Source organism: Enhydra lutris, unplaced genomic scaffold (assembly GCF_002288905.1).
Source record: "Enhydra lutris kenyoni isolate GAN:26980312 unplaced genomic scaffold, ASM228890v2 scaffoldscaffold84, whole genome shotgun sequence".
NCBI lineage: Eukaryota > Metazoa > Chordata > Mammalia > Carnivora > Mustelidae > Enhydra > Enhydra lutris.
Window position 1 is genome coordinate 130004 of NW_019154168.1, and position 25892 is coordinate 155895.

Consider the following 25892-nt stretch of genomic DNA (forward strand, 5'->3'; position numbering starts at 1 on the left):
CAGAGAACAGTGAGAAACAGAAAATATTGATGTTTTACTCCAAGTTAACTTGTTTTCTCCAAGTTTGGGGGTATCTTGTTACATAGCAATAAAAAACTGAAACATTATCTTAATTTTATCACCTTTGAAAGAACTCTTAATATTCCTTCAGCCTAGTAACTTACAATGCTAATTTATGCCCTTATGCAAAGAAAGAAATTTTCCCAAATTCCTCACCCAAGATTTTGTCAAGATTAAACTGCTATGCAAACTCTTTCTTTAAAGTTCCACCTGATTAATTCAATAAGTGCCTTTCATCTCTCTTTTGTTACATGGTTAAATGAGTTTTGCAAACTTCTCTGTGCAGTAATGAAAACTTTTTTAATAAGTTTTAATAGTTTTTTTATTTATTTTTATTTTTTTAATAGTCTGGGGCACAGAGAGGGTGGGTAGGTTCATTAGAGCTTCTGAACCATGAAATTGTTTCTTTCCTTGCCTCGATGATTCATGGTAGTGAACACCCCTATTTATTTTTGCTGATGGGTGTCAGACAAGACATTCTTGTCTTCAGTTGACCATAGTTTTCATTCTCTTTAAGTTGGTGAAGATAACATTATATTTTAATGTAACAGCATAAACAAAAATGATGGTATTTATTAAATTAATAAGAAATTTAGATTATTATTCTACTGACTCTTTAGATTTATCTTTCAATATAACTTTGAAGTATTCAAATTCTTGACTTAATTTTTACTTAAATTATATTTATAGTATAACTACGCTAATAAGAACTTTCATGGAGTTTCAACTTAATTACCCCATGAATCCTCAGGGATTTTACTGTGGTTATGGTGGAAGGTTGCTTTTGTTAAAAGATGGTGATTCTGATGCAAACCAGTTCTTTATTCTACGGAATAAGATATGCCCCCTGCATTATCCATATCTGTGCAACTTTAAATATTCCCAATTCCCATGGAAGCACATCACTTTTTAGTGTAACTTTAGCCTTTTCTTGACTATATAGACTTTAGTTATTTTCCAAAACAGTGTGTCATCTAGGACAACAAAATCCTCAGGGTATATTTAAAACTCCCTTTGCTGTACGGAACACATCCACCTACATATATTTTTTATTTAGCTCTGTACCTGGCACACTTTCCAAAACTATATGGATGCATCTTTATAATTCTGAAGGTTTTTTTTAATTTCTTAAAATAATATCTTTAATTACCAAGTAGGTCAAACATAAAATTAGCTACCATTTACTTCTCACTCACAGTGAGTTAGGGAAGCAATACAGAAAATAATATTGTAACTATCTTTATGGTATGAGGAAAGAAACAAAGGCTTAAAATATTAAGAAATGTCACAAAATTAGGAAAGATATAGAAAAAATTTGAACACAGGTCATGCTGACTCCAGAGCTTGTGCTCTTGACCACTTTACCAGCTTCCTTCCCATTTACCAGATGAGTGGAATCATACTCCTCATGGCATATGTGCAAAAGGAAGAAACCCTACTTTAAAAATATCTGCCAAAATAATCACTACTGTCATGTTACAATTGCCACTTCCAGCAATGTTTCAATATGCTCTCAAGGTCCATGATATAGGACTTAGCCCAAAATAAGATCCCCCTCCAAAATACCTTCCTTTTTTTCCCCTTAGACAAAATTTAGGAACCATCATTCAAAATTATCTGAAGGGATTTTAATTACTGTGTGGTTTAATTAGAAGAGATGACTTTAATCCAAAAAAGTAGAATTATTTTAGAGATTCAGGGAGTCACGTTAAAAACTGTAAATTATGCCCACAAACAAAATGATTGCCAGTGAGTAAACATGATAGAGACAGCCTCCCAAGCTCTCTTCAGTTCATGATTAAGCTAGATGCAGCTGTTCTCAACCAGGGTGATTTTGCACCCTCACCAATATTTGGCAATATCCGGACACATTTGGGGCAATACTACAGGCATCGAGGTGGTAGAGACCAAAGATACTACTAATCATCCTATAATGTACAACACATAATTATCTGGCCCAAAATTTCAATAGTAATGACACTGAGAAACACTGAGCTAGGATATTCTGCTTGAATGGTTTTCTATGGCAAGCCTATAGAGATGGGTTATGATAACTAATTAAATAAACTCATTGGTAATTGATTTATCATTGGCAGAAAAAAATTTCTTTCAACTGAAATATAAATGGAGAAAGGACAGCCATAACCATCACCATCCAGTTTCCAAAACTGTGAGCAATTTTGAGCTTATAGTCCACTCAAGAGGGAAAACTCCCCTCCATGTTATCTAGTTAAAGGTTTTATGCTCATCAACCCAATTTTCTTAAGTATATTTGCCCTCAAGGATTTTCATAGAGCTTCCATTCAACTGACTATACCAATAACCAAACCAAAGTGTCATCAGGGTCTAGAGAAGCACTGTGGAACAGAGTAATACAACATTTGTCTGTAAGTCGGAAACAAAGACATCGAAGTGAATTCTCAAACATCTTCCCTTCTTCCATGAAGCTCTACTTAATGCAGTCTTCTACATGAATTGTTCTACAGTATTCTACATGTACAGGATTTTCTACCTTAACTGAGTACAAAATCTATAATGCTCAGTGCTCTTCAATCATTATGCTTCTCTTCAATCGTTACCCCCATGCCACAAAAATACCAGACACCAACCTGTGCCATGACTTTACAAAGCCACTTGGGTTCCACAAAATATAAGTCACTTAACTGCAATGCTGGGTCTTGAAAATGAAGAAGGACCCCTATAATAAAAAAATCAAACAATGTAACATGGAATCTACAATACACAAATATCAAGGGGCTTTAGAGAGACTCTAGTCCAACTTCCTTATTTTACAGATGAGGAAATCTCAGCAGTTAGTCGAAGAGTTGAGACTAGAACCTGGGCATCCCAGTTCCTGAGCTCTAAAGTCCAAATATTATAAGGTATTTTTAACTAGATAAAATGATCACATATAAGCAAATTAGAGATAATGGCATGCATTGTCTTGCATATATTTACAAATAATAAAAAAATTCACAGAATATTTTAGCTTTCTAAGTATATTCTACAAAGATACCTTATTTTCAAATATAGCTAAGAAACACAGAAGAGTGCAGAAAGCTACTGGTTTAAGAATAATGAGAGAAAAGAAACAGATTATAATCCATGCGAAGATTCATTTTTCACACAACAGAATCTACGGATTAAAAGAAGCTTCTTGGTCAATGACTCTAGTATTACACTGGGCTGAGTGTTTTCACCTGTGAGATCACGCTGACTATGTGCGATGCAACAGGCAAGATCTGCCATTCAAAAGATCCATTCTTTCAGGCAACCATCGATACTCTCAGTGCCCCATTAGACCACCCCAATAATAATCCCCTTCATAGTATACAAATGAATTATAAAGGGAATATACAAATATCCCCTTTACAGTATACAAATGACTCCACACACACGAAACTCAATTGATACTACAAAAGGATTCAGCTCGTGCTCGGGGTCTCAAAGCTCCTGAATAGTTAAGTCAATTTCTAGAACCCACATGTTTTAACTGCTGCTCAGACACCCTTCCCACTACTGCCCTTAGATAGCTTCTAAATGTTTTCTCTATAATACAGCATATGAAAATGCAACATGATTGCACATGATGACCTTTCAAAAGGAAAAAGTCAATGATCAAAGAATCTTATGGATATTCTGTTAAGTTTTGTACATAAATTCTTTACAAGACTCAGATACATTTTTATAAATGACTACAGTGGAGCTTTGAAAAAATATGTAACAAACCCACAAACCTGATTCATTTAGGAAGTGAACTGCATGAGGAAGCTCATTTTCATCCAACTGCAGCTGATTTTCTTTTACGAGTTGTAATAATCGTTTCTGGTCGATTACAGGAAATTCAATTGGCACATTTTTACGCTCCGATAAAATGATTTTCTCAAGTTCTACATAGCAGTCTGGAATCAGCTGCCCAACAACAGGCTGATCTCGGATCTGTGTAATTACAAATGACAAGCTGTAAAAATCCATTTTACTCCTGTATTTGTCAGGTGGTTGGTAAATTCAGTGTTAATAGTTGTTAAGGAAGTGATATACTATTAAGAAATGTATTTTTTAATAAAATCAAAATGTGATGTGAAACTATTTAAACTGTGAAAAATAAATAAAACGATATTAAAATAAGAAAAATGTAAACACATGGGGCGCCTGGGTGGCTCAGTGGGTTAGGCCGCTGCTTCGGCTCAGGTCATGATCTCAGGGTCCTGGGATCGAGTCCCGCATTGGGCTCTCTGCTCGGCAGGGAGCCTGCTTCCCTCTCTCTCTCTCTCTCTCTCTCCCTGCCTCTCTGTCTACTTGTGATCTCTCTCTGTCAAATAAATAAATAAAATCTTTAAAAAAAAAATGTAAACACAGAAGCCAATTTAGAAAGAATTATCAAACAAAATAACATTGAAATATTTATCTAACTATCCAGAAAACCCATGACAAAACCCAGGATTAATCACTAACCATAAATTAAGGATTTGCTATTTTCTAAGACATTAGACATATATGTAATAGATATGCTAGCATTAGAAGTGAGTAAGTATTACAAAACTTTGGGGCCTTGTTAGATGAATATATCTATGCCATAAGGTAAAAATATTAAATTTTGTGCTTGTTATTTGCAAAATGTTGCATTAATGGAATGTACATTTCAACAGAGATAGACATGAAGTCTCCTCACCCAAGCTATGCTTTTTCATGGCACTTCAAACTTGGAAAATAACTCATCTAAACACAAATGATTCTGACACAAGAGGATAATTTTTGGGAGTCTGTTACACTTGTAATCTAATCATTGTCTACTAACTGAAATATATAAAAACTTTTAAAGAATGACTTTTAGACCATAATTTCTATAATAAAAAAATCTTTTCCAAACTTTTCCCCCAGAAAAATCTGATTTTAAATAGAAATCCAACTGTTAACAACAGTAACTAAAATTCCTCTGAAAACCACCAGGTGGCAAACTCTCCCTGTTTCTCAACCCAGGTATATATTCTTGTATTCTTTTTACCTGACAATTTCTAAATTCTTTAACTTATTATAAACAGAAATTGGGTTTTATTACACATTCACATGCAGATTTTAGGTGCTCTTTTTCTACTCATAACTGAACCTTAAGGAGCTTTATTCATAGCAGCCATACTATTACTTACATATTCCCCTCCAGTCATTTGAAAAATTGTTTTCATGTATCCAGTGCCCCAGCAAATTAAATATAATTCCACTAATCTCCACTTTTCATTTTCCCTCTCTTCATCATTTATAAATTAAGATAAAATAGAACATCATATTGAAGGTAGTGTTTTAACCCAAGAAAGAAAATCTACATGTAGAAGTAAACAAGGGTTCTCACAGAAAGCAAATTACATAGCAAAGGGATGAATTTTATAGGGCTGAGTAACGGGGCCAACAGAGGATCCTGCTCTGCTAATGGGCTGGACAAGATTGAAAGGGATAATGTTGGCACAGAATTGTGTTTTGTCCTACTTCTCCTTTTAGCTTGATTAGGGGGTCACCAAGAGCCAAAAAAGAAAAAAAAAAATTATTCTAGAGTCTGCATAAACGCATGTTAATAAGGGCGAGACAGGGAAAGATTAGAGAAGAGCCAAGACAGAAGGAGAAAATGAAAAACAAATGACAGGGCAAAAAAAAAAAAAAATCTCTAATGGCTTGAAAAAAGCTGCTATTTGAATACACATTGAAGCATGTCAGGGAGGAAAGAATATTCAAGTTCTGGCAGGTTCATTGGTTCTGAATGTTTCTCAAAGAGCCAGTATTCTGCAAAGCAATCAGATAGATTTTCAAACTAAAATGCCAGAATGATGCAACCATTAGCAATAGACATCTTTCTTCAGATAATGCGACCATTTCTCAAAGCATTCATTTTACTGCCTTGTGTCAGCTTCAGAATTCATTAACAACTGCAGCAAGAAAACTGGTCTTATTGATCAGTAGTGGTAACTTGCTATCATGCTAAAGCGCTACTAGTCCAGTCAGATAACTAACCAGTTTATCCATACTTCAACTAAACTATTCATACTTTATTTGTTTAAACTAAATTCAGGCTTTTTCAAAACAAACTATTCTTTTTGTTTTGAAGAAGTCTCTTTAAAAATGATATATGTGCCGACATATATAATAAAATATATAATATATATATAATAAAAATATACTAAAAATAGAAGCTATTAAAATGTTACAAGTGACAATAAAGTTCTGGAAGTACCAGTATAGTCTCAGAAGAAAACTGCCTGGGTAGAGAGACTATTTAATTGGATGCAATTTTGTGTATCTGTGTATTTTGTGTAATATTTTTTGTATAATATCGTGCATTTCTTAAAAGTCACATTAATCTCTACTCTCAAATCATATGTCCAACAAGAGAGCAGAAAAATCTGCAAATAAATACTGTGTCATTCTTTTTATATAAGATGCCATTAGTGACTGTGATAAATGTGTTGAAAGATACAAACATGCAAATTCTCTCACCGGGCACCACAAAGACCAACACATTTATAAATGGCCCATTAGGTTTTAGACAGGAGCATAATCTGTGCAAATGGAACAAAAATAAGCTAACTGGCCAACACATTATAACCAGGGTGACCATGTAATTTATCATCCAGATTGGAATGCTTTTGAGAACACAGTGGGACACTATTAATTATGCTGGGAATGCCCAGGCAAAACAGGACCCTCGTTATAAGCCATGGCCTTGATCATTAGTGCTAATGAGCTAAACCAACAGGGACTAACAGTGAAACTCACCATCGGGTTTGGCATATTGAACTGTGTGAGGAATTTTCAGTGCGGTTTATACCACGGCATCTGTAGAACTCTGGAAAAATTTATTTTTCCTGAAAGTTTTAAAAACGAGTATTCTCCCCAATAGCCACTTTATGTATGTTTTAAGAACCCTACGGACACATTTGGCTTACTAGAACTTTAGAAATCAAAACATAATTTCTGAAATAGAAAATCCAGTTTATATGAACTAAACAATTGTTTAGACATTGTTGAAAATCAAATTCCTAATCTTGGCAACCCCAGGAAAGAGACATCTCACAATATGGAGGGAAGAAAAATATGTGGAATGGGCATCACAGTGACAAGAGACTCAAAGGAGCAGCACAGAAGATGAAGAGGCACATAAAAGAGGAGCTCCAAGGGCGCCTGGGTGGCTCAGTCATTAAGTGTCTGCCTTCAGCTCAGGTCATGATCCCAGGGTCCTGGGATCGAGCCTGCATCAGGTGGGAAGCCTGCTTCTCCCTCTCCCATTCCCCCTGCTAGTATTCCCTCTCTTCCTGTGTTTCTCTTTGTCAAATAAACAAATAAAATCTTAAAAAAAAAAAAACTAAAAACAAAAAAACAGGAACTCCAAAAGGAAGGAGCAAGTAGAGGAACAACAAAAACCGAAGAGGAAAGATGATCTCAAGACCCCTAATATCCACTTGTATTTGACTGAATCACCATCACAAAAAGCTGTGAGAGAAAGGACATCAGAAACGTTCTCAGAAACATTCTCTCAGTCTCTCAGACATTCTTAGTTTTCTTCAGGATCCTCTAATTATTCTTATTCCCATTTCTATGCATTTGAAATAAGGAATGGCATAAGTAAGCAACTTTAAAATTGGAGTGACTTAATAATGTTAACATCTATGAAAGAAATCACTATTTTAAGATAGCTGTTCTTTTCTCAACAATTCTGACATCTCTAAGCAGTTGGGTAACATGGCAGTTAAACAATTAAATGTATCCACCCGTCCGCAGTAGGCATTAACCACATTACCTTGAAATTAAGACTCTCATTAATGATGGTTTTCCGAAGCTTTGCCAAAGCATCAGATTCCTCAGTGGCATTCACAAAGTGGTAATCCCTTATCGCAGGAAACCCTCGCTTGTTCAAGAGTTCCTTGGTGATTTTACTTATGCAGGCTTTGCGCTGCTTTTCATCAGAAACATCCAAATGTGTGCCAACAAGAATCACAGGGGAAGAAGAAGCACGAGCCTACAGGAAATGATACAGAATACTCTTGTGTTTGCTTCAAAATCAAGACTGCTTACTGTTCTGTTCATAGACACTTTTTAGGAAATTCAGTAGAGTGGAACTGAGAAATTAAAAGACGTCGAAAAGAAAATGTCAACTATCTTTCCATCCTTAAATCTAGGGGGAAAATGGACCTTAAGAAATTTCAAAGTCATTCTTATGCCCCTTCTTATTCCAAGTTTTACCACTTTTCAGGCAGCTGATATAACAGTAATAGTCTATTCTTCTTTTCTCTTATGCCTTAAAATGGGTTATTCTGTAAGTGTACTTTGGACTTCTAAATAAAATAAGCATTTAATAAGCCCAAGACTGTATCAAAGCAACATAATATGGTTTATATTTTTCACTTCCTTAGCTGTAAATTCAATCTCCTACATTCAATTTAAAGTCATTCAGTTTGTCGTTCACATGGAAAACAACACAAAAAGGCACTAAAGCAAGTACGATGGCCACTATAATATTCACTTACTTTGGCTAGTTATGACAAAAAAAGGAAGTCAGAAAATTACCAAAATGATAAATTGAGTTGTAGGCAGCCAAAATATCTGCTAAAATGTCCTGACACAAACCTTGTCAAGGATGTGATTCACAAAAGAGCCCCCGGAAGCTCATTCAAAGAGCATCACTCACTCTTACTTTATCCCAGTTCTGAAACCTGTACTACATCAAGAAGAGCTAAAAGCATGACAGCAAGGGACAAGGTGGATAAATTACAAAAAGAGATGCCAAATATAAGAGCGTACTAGGCTCGTATCATTTAAAAGTACAAGATCTGGGTGCCTGGGTGGCTCAGTTGGTTAAGTCACTGCCTTTGGCTCAGGTCATGACCCTGGAGTCCCAGGATTGAGTCCCACATTGGGCTCCCTACACAGCAGGGAGTCTGCTTCTCCCTTTGCCCCTCCCACCTCTCATGCTTTCTCCCTCTCACAAATAAAAAAAAAAAAAAAAAAAAAAAAAAGTAAAAAGAAAATAAAAGTGTAAGATTTGAAGTAATTGATACTACACTGCCAGTGAGGACACAGATGACAATGCATGGACTGCTTTTGCTTAGTATATTTTATTTTAAGTTAGAGAAGTTCATACTCCATTTAAGAAATAAAATGAACAGAGGCACCTGGGTGGCTTAGTCAGTTAAGCTTCCAACTCTTGATTTCAGCTCAGGTCATGATCTCAGGGTCTTTGAGCATGGAGCCTGCTGCTTACGACTCTCTCTCTCTCCCTTTCTCTCTGCCCCTCCCCCATCGAAAATAAAATAAAATAATAAAAAACAGCTTTAACATATATATTTTCAACTCTTATAGGTTAAAGGTTTTTAAGAATCTATAACATTTACCAATATGGAACACACTATTTTCATGTCACAACCTAATTACACTAAAAATTCTCCAACTCAAAATTTTAGTGCTTCTAACTTTATTTTTAAAAAACTGGAGACTGTTTGAAGCAAATGCTTGTCCAAAACACATCACCTTTCACACAAAAAAATAATTATTTTCTACTTTCAAATAGTGAGAACAGACGACCTTTATATTGAAGAGCCAAGGTTTCATGGCATCCACTTCAGCCTGCCCTTTACTGAGGTCATAGACAGCAAGGTAGAGGGCTCGTTGGGTCATGAAGTGGGGATGAGTGCTGTAGAATTCCTCACGACCTAAAGAAAGATTGGAGACTTTTTCTTAGCCTTTCAAACAAGAGCCAAGTATCCCTTAAAAAAATTTTTTTTTAGGTGATAATATCTTCTACTTAGCATACAAAAAAAGAGAGAAACAGCCAACAGACACTACACACGTAGAGGACTACACTAGGTTTTCACTCAGGATTGACAACTGTTAGCCTGTGTGTCAAGTACCAACCAAATATTTAAGCTTCAGCTGACTCCTACTGGTTCCTAACATTTCCCTCCATGGAATTCACTCTGGTGGCAAGGGTAAATTTAGAAGTAAACAGCTTTGGAATAATTCCATAGCATCTACCAGGTCTCTTTGCAGTATCTACCAGCTCTCTTGCAGGAACAAAATCTCCGCTTTTAAATCCCTGTCCTAAATAAAAGATAAATATGAGTAAAAGATTCTAGCAAAATAAATACCTGCAAAATCCCACACATTCAGAATGAGGTCCTTCTTCCCTTTGCCTCTAATTTGGATAGGCCAGTCTTTCACATCTATACCAACTGTGGCGCTCTGCACCCCAAGATCTGACTTCTTGGTTTTTGTCAGTTGCTGCAATAAGGTGGTTTTACCACTCCCAGTATTTCCCACAATCATAAGCTTCATTCGGTTATAGGGCACAGCCTTTTTTAACCGCTGTTGAAGAAACCTGGTATTTGAAAGACAAAAATGAAATAATAAAATGCTTAACAGTGTACTTAAGACATAGGTGAATTCTTAAGCTTTGAAATCTTTACAATACCAGACTGTTCTAAAATATAGCACGCAAAAGACTGCACAGCTTATGTACCTAACAAGGTATATGTCTTTCAACACACTGTTAATGCATCTATTTTGTTAGCGATGTCCGTGTAGTTGATAATGAATGGTAGGTAACAATATCAAATATGATGACATGTTACATTACCACCAGAAATAATCAAAACATGTTTGCAATACTAATTAGGATGTTGAAAATTATGGACTAATTAGCATTATATATGCGTGTGTGTATGTATATATATATATATATATATATATATATATATATATATATGAGTTTCTTTAAATAACACAAATGAAACCCTAAAAATTAGAAGGTCCAATATTTTACAAAGGACAAAATTTTACATATGACAGAGAAGCAAAATAGAGTATATATGCATACTATTACATTAAACTTTGATAGTGAGGTCATATTGGGTATATTATATGTGTCTATGTGTGTCATATATTCATATATGACATAGATAATATATCTATTTACATATATTATGTATGCATGTATGTAATGGAAATGGAGACTGGGAACATATTGGTTATATTATAAATTATACATGTACACCATTAAACTATCAGCAGATAATATGATATTTTTCCTAAGAATCTTAGTGAAAAAACAATTGAAACTAATCAGAAGTGCTACAGGTGGCTAACAAAACCATTTTAAATACTAGATTTTAAATTTAAAAATATACTGGCTATAGAAAGATATATTCTTAACTATGTTAAAATGCTGCTACAATTTAAAATTAGAGAAGAAAACTAAATCATATGTGAATTTTAGGGAATATGGACTGATCCATTCTCATGACTAATAAGACTCTGACCAACATTCATGAGGATCTGAATAAAAGGCACAATTACTTTTCATAATTTATTTGATGCTTTAGAAAATACAACCTGACAAATCAGATACTGTGTCTGCTATTACTGAAATCATTGTCACATACCCCTTAAATTCTGTTTGAAATAATTTTCTCACATACAACTTAAGTTCTGTTTGCATTATCAATAAGCAAGAATATCAATAGTTCAACTGTCTATTTACTAAGAATTCAGCATTCTTTGAAAAAGTCATTCTTTATTTTTTTTTTAAGATTTTATTTATTATTTATTTGACAGACAGAGATCACAAGTAGGCAGAGAGGCAGGCATAGAGAGAGGGGGAAGCAGGCTCCCTGCTGAGCAGAGAGCCTGATGCGGGGCTCGATGCGGGGCTCGATCCCAGGACCTTGAGATCATGACCTGAGCTGAAGGCAGAGGCTTTAACCCACTGAGCCACCCAGGCGCCCCGAAAAAGTCATTCTTTAAAAAAGCAACTGATCAGGGCACCCGGGTGGCTCAGTTGGTTGAACGTCTGCCTTTGTCTCAGGTCATGATCCTAGGGTCCTGGGACAGACCTCCACATTGGGCTCCCTGCTCCTCCCTCTCCCTCTGTTGCTCCCCCTGCTTGTGCACTCTCTCTCTCTCTCTCTCTCTCTCTCTCTCAATCTCTGTTAAAAAAATAAATAAAATCTTTTAAAAAAAAAATGATGCCTACAATATCTAAACTACTCCAGGTCTCTCCCTTCTAAAAATGTTAAACACATTTAAAAGTAGATATAGTGGCTTGATAATATAGCACACCATACTGAAAAGTAGTTCTACAAATTCTTACCAAATAGTGAACCAATTTTAATTTGAATATCTGTCCAGTTTCAGAGGGGAAAATCATGGGAAATAATTAGGTAGGATGAAAGGCAGTCAGATTTAGCATAGCTGGTGACAATCTTTCTTTTCAAATTAAATCAACCCTGGAGGACAGAAAACCAAATCATTCCTCATAAAAGGAGATGAAAAGTTAAATGTAATTTAAGAAAATTTAAACAGAAGAGAATTAGGTAACTATGTAGTTCACTGGTAACTCATTAATTATCAATTGTATGCCAGGCTCTGTGTTGGGTGCCAAGAATCAAATTATGAATGAACATAGCCATGATCCCTGCCTTGTTGGATATTTTAGTCAAGTCAGGGATATATTGAGAGGTGATAACTGAGCTGAAACCTGTAAGATAATATAGATAGGAGTAATTCTATAGAAATGGGAATAAACAGTTTTACAAGTAGGTACCAATAAGATTGACATGCTCAAAAGGTAACAGAGAGTGAGATAAAGTCCATTACCAAAGGTATTTAAAGTACATCAAGTGTAAAGACCAGTAACAGTGATACCTGAGAAGTTTTGGTTTCAAAAATGGTCAGGGTTAGTAGATTACTCATCCTCACAGGCAAAATCAAAGTTAGTAATTTTATATCATTTAAGTATCTAAAATGCTTTAAGATATAATAGACATGATAACTATTTGCTATATGAAATGCAGCTTGAGAAGTTATTGGGCTCTATTATTCTCTGTTATTATACTCTTTAGAACATATATTTGTAACGAGAGACCAAATAATAATTTCCTTTTAGTCACTTCTATGACACGCATGATCAGGAGGAGAAGCCACTCTCTCAACATTAGCGTGGCTAGAAGAAAATGAAAAGTTCTGTAGAGGCACCACATAAACCCATTTATTAAATAAAAGGCAAGTGACACATGGTATATCACCATTTAACAGTACCATACTATTATTTCCTAAACTGTAACTATATACTCATCGAAGTGATAGAAAAAATCTGAAACAAACTTAATTTAAAAAATGGAAATAAAATTATCTAACCTTATGATGTCTTTGGCTTTACATCCTATATGTTTAAAATCAAAATTAAGCCGTAGTTCATCCAAAGGAAGATCCCATATTTTGCTTAACTTCCCCATTTCATTAGGAAAGGATCTCAGCTCCAAATTGTAACTGACATCAAGGGAGGTCAGGTTTTCGAGACAGCCAATCTCAGGAGGAATCTTAATGAAATAAAAAGGGCAAATCCAGTTGGTAGGAAAGAAGAAATGCGTGCTGCCAAGAAACCAGATACTTCCTAGGGGAAAAGATGGGCTCAGAGAGCCTATCAGCAAATGGTATAACCTTTCAGCAGAGTTCTAAAACTTTCCAAAGACTTGTCATAGTTTTCAATATAATTATTCAAAGACATAAGTATAAAGGACTTACCCAAACAATCCAAGTCACTTATAATCTTAAAAGACCTGTCCTATCTTGGTAGCATATTTTATCTCCTTATGACATTAAAAGTAAAGAAGTTCTTTTTATTTACCTAAATCTAATCATTAGTGACTTCAGTCTGCTCCTTTTACACTATATTCTTCACTAAAGCTATAAAGTTCTAGTCATAAACTTACAGGCAACTTAACATTCTTAAAATACAACTGAATGTTTATACTTTCGGTGGCCTTGTAATAGGAGTTTTTCTTTTCCTGTTCCAAATTATTAAGCAACACGCATTACTTTTACAATAGAAAACATCAATTTGCTGACCAAAAAATCAGGTAACAAAACCACTCACAGTTATGCTGAATTTAACAGTTTCAGACACAATTCTTTTTAGCTTTCATAGGCAAAAAACTTGAAGTAGCAAAATTATATATTTTTTCTGAGATGAATGAATAACCAGTTTTAGATTTAAACAGAGGCAACAGAGTGACGCAAAAAGGCTGACTCACTGGGCTAAAGGGCAACATGATGGAGGAATGCAGAAATTTAAGAAAAACACATGCTACAGATGACTCAGCAACAACTTGAGAAATGTAGATTATTTGCGAGTCTGTTAGCAGATCAGAGATTTAGTGATAAAACACTTAACACATTACACACATTCATGATTAAATATATCTATTCATATGTTTCTTCAAAAATAGAGCACAAAGTGATTTTGACCGAAGGTAATCTATGCTAATACGCCCACTTACTTCAGGGTAGGATTAGATCTTACTCAAAGGTAAGAAATACCAATTAGCAGCCTTTCAAAATGATAATTTGTGATATTTTCAAATCATAAAAGTGCATTTTTAAATAGGCAATCATTTTAAACAGGTAAGATAACCTCTTACCTCTTTCAGTTTATTATGAGAAAGATGTAGTTTCTCTACTCTTGACCACACATATGCTTTTTCGCTCAAGTCCAAGATGCCGATCTGATTAAAACTGAACAAGAGTTCCCTTAAGTTCAAAGATTTCCAGTGTGCAGGACTTGGCAGATACTCAATTTCATTGCTGCTCATATCTAAAGATCGCAAGCTAGAACCATACAGTATCAAGATAAAAAATGAGTGTTTCCAAAGTACATGAAATAACATCACATGAAATTTTCACCAGAGACACAACTTTAAAACTAACATTATTTATATTTAAGTATGCATGTATGTTTTTGTGTATATGTAGACAGATACGGGCTAGAGAAAAAGCATGTCTCACTAGAAACAACATTTAAATAAATAAAAGACCATTAAAACAAAATTGAAGCCTAATTTCCTTACTTCAGAAACAAAAAATGTCAATCTTAGAATGAGAGAAAGACCAAGTGTTTACCATTGTTTATGATGCATGAGAAATCATAATGAACAAAAGGAAAAATGGTCATTTCTATAAAAGATTTATAAATATGCCTTCTATACAAGAGTCACAAGTATGTAGCACCCCCCCTTCTCTTTTCATTTTCCTCATTACTGTGAAGATTCTTCAGAGGCTGTGTCCTAAAAGTAATGAATAATGTGCATGGGTATAACCTTTTACCAGCTTGTCTCAGTGTGATAAATATCACAACATTGAACATGATGTCTTGCATACAGTAGGCTCTCAAGGCAAATTGGTTGCTTTCAGGAATATATTACCCAAAGTTTGCAGGAAACAACAGAAAAACACATGGATGGCATAAGCGTACGTGTGTAGAAAGAATAAAGACAGTGATTGTGATATATTTGACTACATAAAGGCTGTCTGGACTTTTACAATTATATGCTGACCCCTTTCATCCGGCATTTTTGAACCATACTGAATTAATTCTAACTGAGCTCACAAAGCTGCACAGCCTGCGAGACCAAGGTTGAGGCCTGCACAACATTTTTGCTCTTATTTTTAAATGACACAGGTTTTTGCCCTACATATCTCATAAAGATGCATAAACATAAGAAAATTAATTGGACGGTATTGGAGACAAGATATGTCTATCTAACAAACAATACAACTTAGATAAGGCCAAGAATCAACAGATTGCTCAAAAGAAGTCCCTGTTAGCCTCAAGGGAGACTTAAGCTGGACAACCGCATAATCTTTTGTGAAACAAAAGAATATATTTAAAGAAATACATACAAAATGCTAGAAGTGTATGCCTGAAGATATTGTCTAAAAGCATAGAGTAATTAAGGACTAAATAATATTTTTAGTTAACTGAGAAGAAATCTTCTTTATGGCATGTATCTCCTAACCAACTTTCATAAATATTTGACTTTCAAACACATTTTCAGGAATACATTATGTTTAAAATATAGGACCACCTATATCCTAGAGGTGTTTATACGCATGAGTTGAGAGTATAAAATTGAGTCACCAGTGTTTAAGAACTGTGAGTTAGACAAATTACTTCATCTCTTTAATAAAATAGTGTTCTCATTACAGAGATAATAACAGTTTTATTAGGAAGTTTAAAGATGATCCACCATTGAGCAGCTAAAATAGTGTCTGACACATTCTAAAGCTAGACTGAAATTAATTATTATATGTCTGTCTGACTTCTTCTATAACCAGATTATAGCTAAGCATTATTTGCCTATATATGCATATATTTGCGCATAAACACTTATGGATCTGGTTTATAATGTATAAACCAATTAGAATGGTATTTAACATGACACATTGGAAATCTAATTAATGCCTAAATTTATAGTAAACAGGAAGCTTTCATTTCTAATTAAATTAACCAGAAATATTCCTAAATACTTGGAGCTATATAAATTGTCTTAATCTCCACCAAAAATGTCAAACTCAACATAAGTATAATTTCAAAGTTAATAACAGCCTAGATGCACATCAACCTCTAAGAGCAAGTAAAATTTTAAAGTTAAAGTGATAGCTCCCGTAATCTCAATTGTTTGTAATACTGCAACAGTTAATTAATCTTAAATTGTCTCAACACAATAGTACCCTAAATTAATATAAAAGTTAAAAAGTCCAAATAGCAACTTGGGTCTTTTGCCTAGTAAAATTCTAACATTCATAGATTTAAGAATATTAAACTGAGTAGCTTTAGAAATCAATTACAATTTGTAAATCAATTAATATGTCTACGTCAAAACAATGTTTCTAAAGATTTTTTTCCAGCTCATGCAGTTTTAAAGTTAAAACAATAAACTTACTGTGGAAGATTTAAAATTACTTCTGGAACACATGTAAATCTGTTTTGAGATAGCTTTAGGCTTGTCAGGGAAGAAGGCAAAAGAGGCAAAGCAGCTAAAAGAAAATAAAAGTGAGATAAGAGACATTTTAATCATTTCAACGAGATTTCCCTTAGATTTTACTATAAGAACAGCTACCAATCACTTAACTTCTATTCACCTGCTGACAATAAAAAATTCTACTTTTAAAATAAGGTAACTCCCTTACTCCTTTTACTAAACATCAAAACAATGGACCATACTTGTAAGAATATTTTCATCTGAAAGCGAAACAACTGTCCAAACATAAATTCATCTGTCCAACATCTGTACAAAGTAAAAATTATTAGAATATTCATTCCAAAGTATGTGTGATATTATCATTATGTGTACATACATTATGGATTAATTCACATTACTCTTAAGTATATACAACAAAACACTTTCAATGCTAATACACAATATGATGTAAAGATAAAAATCCTTTATAGTACCAGCCAAAAAAGGGTGTTCTATGGGGTAATGATGGGTGTTGATTAATAAAAGCACTCTTGGTTCACATGATCTTAAGACATTGGGGAAACATTAAGTAAGATGAAGCGAAATATCTCAGAGTTCTCAATATTCTCATGTAGTTTATGAAATTCCAAGAAGGAAATACAGTATGAAGTACCTCCAGGCAATAAAATTCTGTAGAAGACAGTTTTGGAAACTGAGCAAATCATTCAGCCTGTTTTTCATCCATGAAATAGTGCAGCTAGACCAGATGAACTCTCTGATTCTTTAGAGATCTAAAAATCTATGGTTCTATGAAAGTGGCTTGAGAAATTATTTCTTAGCATTTTCAAGGTTAAAAATATGGGTTATGGTTTCTCTAGAAAATCTTCAAAGGTCAAAGTGTTCTAAGACACAGCTAGAAGCTACTTTCCAAAGAGGCAGAAAGGAACATGCTATTATTTTTCACCTATATCTGAAAAGTATTTGTGGCAAAATAAATAATTCTCCACTTAAGAATAAGCGGTTTAGATGCTATACGGAAAAGACTCGTGAATTCAAAGAACCAAAACTTCATTTCACATGGGATTATTTTAAGGGTTAATGGTCCCACTCAGGTATCACTTCCCTAAAGCATCGTTCCAAATGTAAGGCTACTTTTAAAACTATTAAAATTGTGTAGTGCAAAGCAAAAGGACTTTTGAAACTACTTGCATTCTATCTTTCTAGTAAATTAATTCTATGCGCCTGAATATATCACACAAAAATCTCTCTTCCATTTCTTCAGTGGAGCAGAGATCGTACCTGTCATACCCTACAAGATTTTTGTGAGATTCAGCTGAGATGACAGTAACCAACCCTCAGGGTCCTTGGGATGCTCCTTGTTCCAGATCTAACTTAAATGTCATAGATACAGAGACACTCCTCTGACTCCATAGTCTGGATGAGAGCCCCCTGATTACCCTTGTAGCATCCTCAACTTGTCCTCACAGCATTTAGCTTAGTTACTGAATGCCTATCTTCTGAACTTAACTACTACTCTTTAAGGACAGAGACTGGGTTTGCTTTGCTCACTAGAAGGGAATCACTCTATTCCCCATTTTCAGGTTCATAGGAGGAACATGGTTGATATTCAAGAGGCCTAGAGGAAAATATCCTGCAAATTAGCATAGTTTTTATCATTACTACCTTCTGTTCTGGAAAAATAAAATATTTCGAGAATAAGTCCAATTGTATTCTGCTTTTAAGCAGTATTAAAAAATTATTTTACAGGGACACCGGGTGGCTCAGTCGGTTAAGCATCTGCCTTTGGCTCTGGTCATGATCTCAGTTCTGGGAAGGAGCCCCACATCAGGCTCATTGCTCAGCATGGAGCCTGCTTCTCCCTCTGCCTGCAGCTCCCCCTGCTTATGTGCTCTCTCTAACAAATATATGGATAAAATCTTTTAAAAAAAATTTTATGGAGTCAATATAGAATAGTCACATGGGTCGCAAGGTGCATGTGGTCTCCTTTATCTTCTTAAGGAAGATAAAATATGGGGAATTCCAATTTATTTCCATAAAAGTATTTTGTCCTTTAATATTAGAATGTTCAGAGAGTCTACAAATAAATGTTAATTCCCTGTTATCTCACATGCTAAGAGACCACGGAATATTTCACAACTTTTAATAAAAGTGATGATTATATCATATATTATTGTAATATTCTGCACAGAGCAAGTGTTCAATCAATAACATTAACCATACTCATTTGAAAACTGTTAACTGGTTAATTTTATTTCCAAAAGAAATAATAATAGTTTCTACACTTCTAATCCAGAAAATTGAACAAACTTCAGTAGGAAACTCAGTATTCCTGCTTCAACCATCTCATGTAGCCATATGCATTTTAGTTTCACAGATTACAGCGCACCATAATATGATGACTATTTGGAGTCCAAGGAACTTCTAGCCTATGAGCAATCTATTATAATTTTTTAATTTGAATTTTTTTTCAGTATCAAAAATTTTTAATTTTAGTATTTAAAAAATAAACTATTTTTAGAGTACCTTTAGGTGTACAGACAAATTGAGCAGAAAGTACAGATTTCCCATAAGCCTCTTCTCTCCTCACCACCATTCCTCCCATGCACACATATTTTTATCCTTATTACTAATAATCTGCATAGCTTGGTATATTCACTATCATTGATAAGACAATACCAATATATTATTATTAACTAAAATTCATCATTTACAGTAAGAGTTCACTCTGTGCTGTACATTCTCTGGGTTTTGACAAATGTATAATGACAGGTATCCACATTACACTATCATTCAGAATAGTTTCACTGTCCTAAAAATCCCACTCACCTCCCTATTCTTCTCTCCTTCTTCAAACTCCTGACAATCACTGACAGTTTTACTGTCCCCACAGTTTTGTCTTTTCCAAAATGTCATATAGTTGGAATCATATAGGATGTAGCCTTTTCAGACTGGCTTCTTTCACTTAGCGATACACATTTAAGCTTCCTTCATGTCTTCATGGCTTGCTAACTCCTTTGTTCTAATCACTGACCTGTTAACTTTATCTCTGAAACTCTCCCATTAAATTTAAGTTGAAATGCCACATTTATACCCTCACCTAACATGTCCATGTATGACTCATCCTGTAATACTCAGAAGGACTGCTTATTAGGAGACTCATACAGAACACTTACCAAGATAATTCATTCTGGCACTGAAACTCTCCACTTTAGGACATGCCTCAAGGAAGTCTTCTGATAGCGATGTAATGTGGTTTTTACTAAGGTTTAAAATCTTCAGTTCCTTCAGGCTTAAGGGGGAACATATTTCTGGTATTTTATTTCTAGTCATAAGAAACAAAATGAGGATTAAATGTCATAAATTCATATGCCTTGAAGAAAAAAAAACAATTCACCTTCAAAGAAGAGCATCAAAGCAGATTTATTTTTAAATTAATTGTGAAAATTGATAGAAGCTATAATATTAATTCCCTCAATCTTTTATCATATGACTGCTTAAAACCCATTACTATGGAAATAATGTCAACATATTATCAGTCTTACAAAACTTCAATGTAAAGCAACCCTTTTGTATTTAATGAACTCCCTTCTTACCCTTCTAAAATGAGCTGTTCCAATTTCTCTACCACATCACCAAGGTTCTCAGGAAAAGAAGACAGCTGATTATATGACAAGTTAAAGTGTTTCAAGGTTGGGCACTTCACTGCAGGATCCAAAACTACTGAAGGGCTGATGTCGTTTCGAGAGACATCGAGGTTGGCAATACAATTCATTTTCAACAAGTAATAGGGAAATGATGTAAATTTATTACTGTGCAAATCCAAATGTGTCAAACACTTCAGGGTCTGGAAAGACAGTATTTTAAAATTATCTAACCATTCGAAAACCAACTGAAAAACTTGAAGTTAGCTGATATTTCTGCCTTCCATACCTCTGGTAACTAGAACCATTAAGAATTTTCCCAAAAACTGAGAACACAATCCACAAGAGAACTTCAGTATAATGAGTGGTCCAACCATCCCTGCTATTAAGTGGGTTAAAACCAGGAAAATGTAAGAGGTAAAGTGTCAAAAGCAATTCACAAAAACAAGGTTAAGAGTTTAATTCAGTTTCTTGGTAAATCATTCCTGCCAAGAGTGAAATGGAAACAGAATAAGCCTCAATAAGTATTTGAATTATTTAATGAATAAACAGTATAAAATAATCCCGGGGATACATTTCTTAAATACTAGATTTTAGAAATTGTTATATATTTTAATATAAATAATATTTATAATATATTATAATATTTAATATATTTAAATAATTAATAATTTAACCATAAACGTAGTCATTGTATACATGTTTTGTTTTAGAACCCCCTCTTTGTCATGAAACCCTTTGTTTCGAATTTCTTTTTTTATTTTATTTTATTTATTTATTTGAGACAGAATGAGTGAGAGAGAGCATGAGAGAGTAGAAGATTAGAGGGAAAAGCAGACTCCCCAAAGAGCTGGGAGCCTGATGTGGGACTCGATCCTGGAAGTCCGGGATCATGACCTGAGCCGAAGGCAGTCGCTCAACCAACTGAGCCACCCAGGCACCTGTTTCAAATTTCTAATCTTCATTTTTAAGCAATTTCTAATTTTACCATGATAACAGGAAACTTTCCATTTATATGTCAGTTTTTTAAAACTTGAGTATGGATTATTGTAAAGGCTAAAATATCAAAACAATCTCTTCTCTATGCTCCTCTGTATATATCAATATATTTATCCTCAGAGAAATTCTAAAGAGTTTGATGTGATTATAAAGCTTATTAACGGATCTTTGCCCCAGAAGTTGTTTGGAAATATCTGCCATTGTTTCAGATCCTACCAGATTATTCAGAATGGAAGATTTTTAAATTCTTTATTCCCAAATTTTAATGGAGAAATTTTCTGGTAGAGATAGCTACAAGCAGTAATTTAAAAAGTGCCATCTAGTGGTGCCTATTTAAAATTTCCTTGAGAGAAGATTCTGAGCTTGTCTGGTCTTTGAATACCCTTAATGTATCTGACCATGTCATGCTCTTTTTGAATTGTCTTTGTTTTAGTTAGGCTCAATTCTAGTTTTCTTTATTTACTCTTTAACAAATATTTATTGAAGGTCTACCAAGTGTCAGCCATTAATTCTATCATAAATTAATTCAATAATCATCTATTGAGCCTCCACTGTATTTAAGACCTTATTTGGTACTGAGAATAGACATGAACAAACCTGAAACAGCTCCTGTTCTCAAGAAGTTAACAGTTTAGTAAAGAGAATATACCTTAGATTAAAATTTATAAGCACTGGGGGAAAAACATGAAAGACATGGAAACGTAAATCAGATTGGTAGCCAACCAGGTCTAGAGGCAAGAAGAGAAGGAAATAAAAGTTAAGGAAATGACACTTAAACTGAAACCCTTGTGACTTGGAGGATTTAGTTAGGCAAAAAGGAGGAGAAGGAGAGAGATGACACGTTTTAGACACTGGGATTACATGATCAGCCTTCTTCTCTCTCTCCAAATACACAAACTTTAAGGAAAAGACACTACTTAAATATACTTAGAAACATGCAATATTGCTTTAAAAAGTCTCAAAAGAATTATAAATTTTATAGGTGAGAAAAAAGAAAAATGCATTTGCAGTAAAACCAGTTTTTTTATAAAGGATGATCCTTCATCAAACTTTGCAGTTCAGTGTAATAATTTAATTTAACAATTTAAATATTTGTATTAAAATTTTTTTAATTTGTCAAGATACATTCTTTGACTTCCGATCCATCATACATTAAAATGATGAACAAAGTATTCTGAGAACTACTCTATCAGCAGATCATTTTATACTTTAATTTTCAAAAATAGGAATGTTGAGAAAAAAAATCAACTTTTAAGTTGCATGTAATTTTAAAACTCATTAAGTGTCTCATGGATAGTTTAATTGAGCCTCTATATTTTGCAGATGAGGAAATGAAGGCTTAGAGTGGCCAGAGAAACACATACTTACTGTTAGACAGTTGGTGGCTGAGCCAGAGCCAGTGCCACCAAACGAGGTCTAATTCTAGTCTACCTCTTCACTCTTACTAGAATTCAATAATTGAAGGCATGATGAACATGCAGCCTGGATACATCCTACCATGTACCACAGATCATCAGGACAGAACCTAGGATTCCTTTTTTACCAGATCACCATTCCTCAAAGATGTTCCTGAACACCACACAGACTAAGATCCCAATGAAAACCACAGGAAAGGGGGAACTACTGTCAAATGATGCAGAAGTAGATACTTCTTTCTAAAGATTTAACCATGCAAGTTAGATAGAAATACAAAAGCTCTTCGAATATCCTGAGAGTTAAAAGAACAAATTAAATTTACTTCACAGAGTTGTTGTGGAAAGCTCGTGAGTGCATTCTGATGAAGCTCCAGCTTTTCAAGATGCTCCAAATGACCACTGATACAGCATTTCTGGCTCAAGGCATCAATATCTCTTAGTTCATTTGCTGAAAGGTCTAATGATGTGATATATTCTCTCTCAGAAGCCAGGGAAGAAATGCTGTCTGAATGCCTCATATGGGATTGAAGTTTTGATGACCCTTTTGTCAAAAACAAACACACAATGGAAATAAGAGCAAGGAATCTAAGTTCACTTGGTAAATATTTACTGATCACCTACCAGTGTCAGACTCCTTTCAAGGCACTGGAGATTCAGTAGAAAACTAAACTACAGAGCTTACATTCCAGTTGCAGAGATGGACAATAAATAATAAATACTTAATCAAGTGGTAGAAGTAGTAAAAAAAAAAAAGGAGACCCAGAGAAGGGGATGAAGAGTGGCGTTGGTGATGGTAATATTTACATTTCAGAAAAGCAGTAGAAAGGATAAAAGAGTCAATCTTTCATAGCACCATAAAAGGTAAAATTTTAAATATATAATTGTATTTCATTCTTCTATAGTTTGTGATATCATTAGACATATAATTTGAAGGTTATGTAAGATAAGATGAACACCCAGAAAATCTGAGTAGAGGAAATTGTTATTAACAAAGTACTGCATTCTGCTCAAAATTACTTATTTATGATTACTTCCAAATACTTACTGAGTGAGTCATCTGAAGACAATATTTTTCTTTTTTGCCTCAGTAAATCTTCATGATCTAAAATAGGTCCCTATTTAAAAAATAGACAGGTTTAATAAAATCACTATCATTTTTTGGAGCAAAGAGAACATTTCCTATTCCTTAAGAATCACTGTAAGATTTCTAGTTAAAATACTCAGGGGACTAGCCACATCATAAGACATACCCTGGGCTCCATACAAATGGAGCTCTGAAGAGAAAAAAGAAAAAAAGATAAAATCATTTTGAAGTATACTTAGTACACATATGGCCCAAACATGCTCAAAAAATGAGCATAAGCATGAGTATTTAGAAAGGATTATACATACATATATGTATGTGTGTGTACACACACACACACACACACACATAATCTATATATAAAGTTTTCTTATACTAGGGAATTTCTGCACCAGTAGCTCCTAGCTTTGGCACATAATTTCAGTTATCAAGAGACTATCAGTAACAAAACACATAATATAATGACAATTTAACTTACCAATGAGTTGGAATGCCTTTGCAAATTTGGTGAGCAACGTTGCAAGGCACGATCTCGGTAAAATTCTCCTACACTAATTGAATTGGATTTTCTTTTCACAAGAAATGAGCCTTCACTTCCTATTTTTAAATGACAAAATAAAGGCAAATAAAAAATGTTGACTCAATCATAAGATGCTAGTATCATAGTACAATAATCATAAAAGGTTAAACATATATTCATTGATGGAAATTGCTCAATTTCCACTGTAACATCTTTAAAATAGAAATAATAAACTATGTTGGCTTTTCATTTTCAAAATTCAGCTACATTTTTCTTCATTTATAAATATTTATTGAATGGCTGTCCTAGACTAGATACTGAACAAGTGCTGAATAAAGATAAGCAGGAAAAACAATCCATGCCTGATATGAGTTCATAGTATAGTAGGAAAAAAACAAGTAAAAAAATAGTTATGTTATAATAAATACATGTGTGTGTACAGGAAGCAAAGAAAGTTTATACTTAAGCAAAGAAAGTTTATACACAAATTTGGAGCACTGGGTGGCTCAGTCAGTTAAACATCTGCCTTAGGCTTAAGCCATGAACCCAGAGTCCTGGGATCAAGCCCCACATCAGGCTCCCTGCTCAGTGGGGAGTCTGCTTCTCTCTCTCTCTCTCTGTCCCTCTCCCCATTTGTGCTCTCTCACTCTCTCTCTCTCTCTCTCTCAAATAAATAAATCTTTGAAAAAAGAAAGCTTATATACAAATCTGATCAATGTCATTCTTTTATGTTTCTTTGATCTGCTCTCAGAAAATTTTTGTTTAAATTTATTTAAATATTGGAATCACACTAAATTATCTCACATTCAGGAATCTTGAGAACACCTCTATTTAAATTCCACATTATGGGGACGCCTGGGTGGCTCAGTTGGTTAAGCCGCTGCCTTCGGCTCAGGTCATGATCCCAGCGTCCTGGGATCGAGTCCCGCATCGGGCTCCTTGTTCTGTGGGGAGCCTGCTTCTCCCTCTGCCTCTGCCTGCCACTCTGTCTGCCTGTGTTCGTTCTCTCCCTCTCTCTCTCTGACAAATAAATAAATAAAATCTTTGAAAAAAAAAATAAAAAAAAATAAATTCCACATTATGTTATCTCATTTATGGAATGACATTAGAATGAAACAACGAGTTTAGTTGGCATAAGCCTCTTGAGAGAGAAGAGAAAAGAACTTCTTTTAAATTCATGGATTTAAAGAAAATAAGGATCAATAAACAAATTATATTATTAAGGATAAATAATTTGGAGACATTACTGAAAAATTATGAGATTATAAATTCTACCACTCTCTATCTTACAAACATAAAGAATTAATTTTAAGTATCAAAACAAATTAAAAAATTTATATATCTAAAAATCAACTTTATAATATTCTATATAAATCT

At 34.2% G+C, this 25892-nt stretch overlaps 1 protein-coding gene across 1 annotated transcript in view; it reads right to left on the bottom strand.

The window, feature by feature from the left end:
- The window catches only part of LOC111161332 (leucine rich repeat kinase 2), a 130871-nt gene that overhangs the window by 50690 nt on the left and 54289 nt on the right, over positions 1-25892 (bottom strand). The window contains exons 21-33 of the mRNA XM_022524930.1: positions 24474-24592; positions 23957-24026; positions 23235-23452; positions 20450-20700; positions 20030-20178; positions 16818-16911; positions 14517-14703; positions 13234-13415; positions 10188-10417; positions 9625-9752; positions 7844-8062; positions 3798-3999; positions 2670-2758 (exon numbers count right to left, since the gene is read on the bottom strand). Coding sequence (XP_022380638.1) covers positions 2670-2758; positions 3798-3999; positions 7844-8062; positions 9625-9752; positions 10188-10417; positions 13234-13415; positions 14517-14703; positions 16818-16911; positions 20030-20178; positions 20450-20700; positions 23235-23452; positions 23957-24026; positions 24474-24592 — 2138 coding nt within the window. The remainder of the gene's footprint in view (positions 1-2669; positions 2759-3797; positions 4000-7843; positions 8063-9624; positions 9753-10187; positions 10418-13233; positions 13416-14516; positions 14704-16817; positions 16912-20029; positions 20179-20449; positions 20701-23234; positions 23453-23956; positions 24027-24473; positions 24593-25892) is intronic.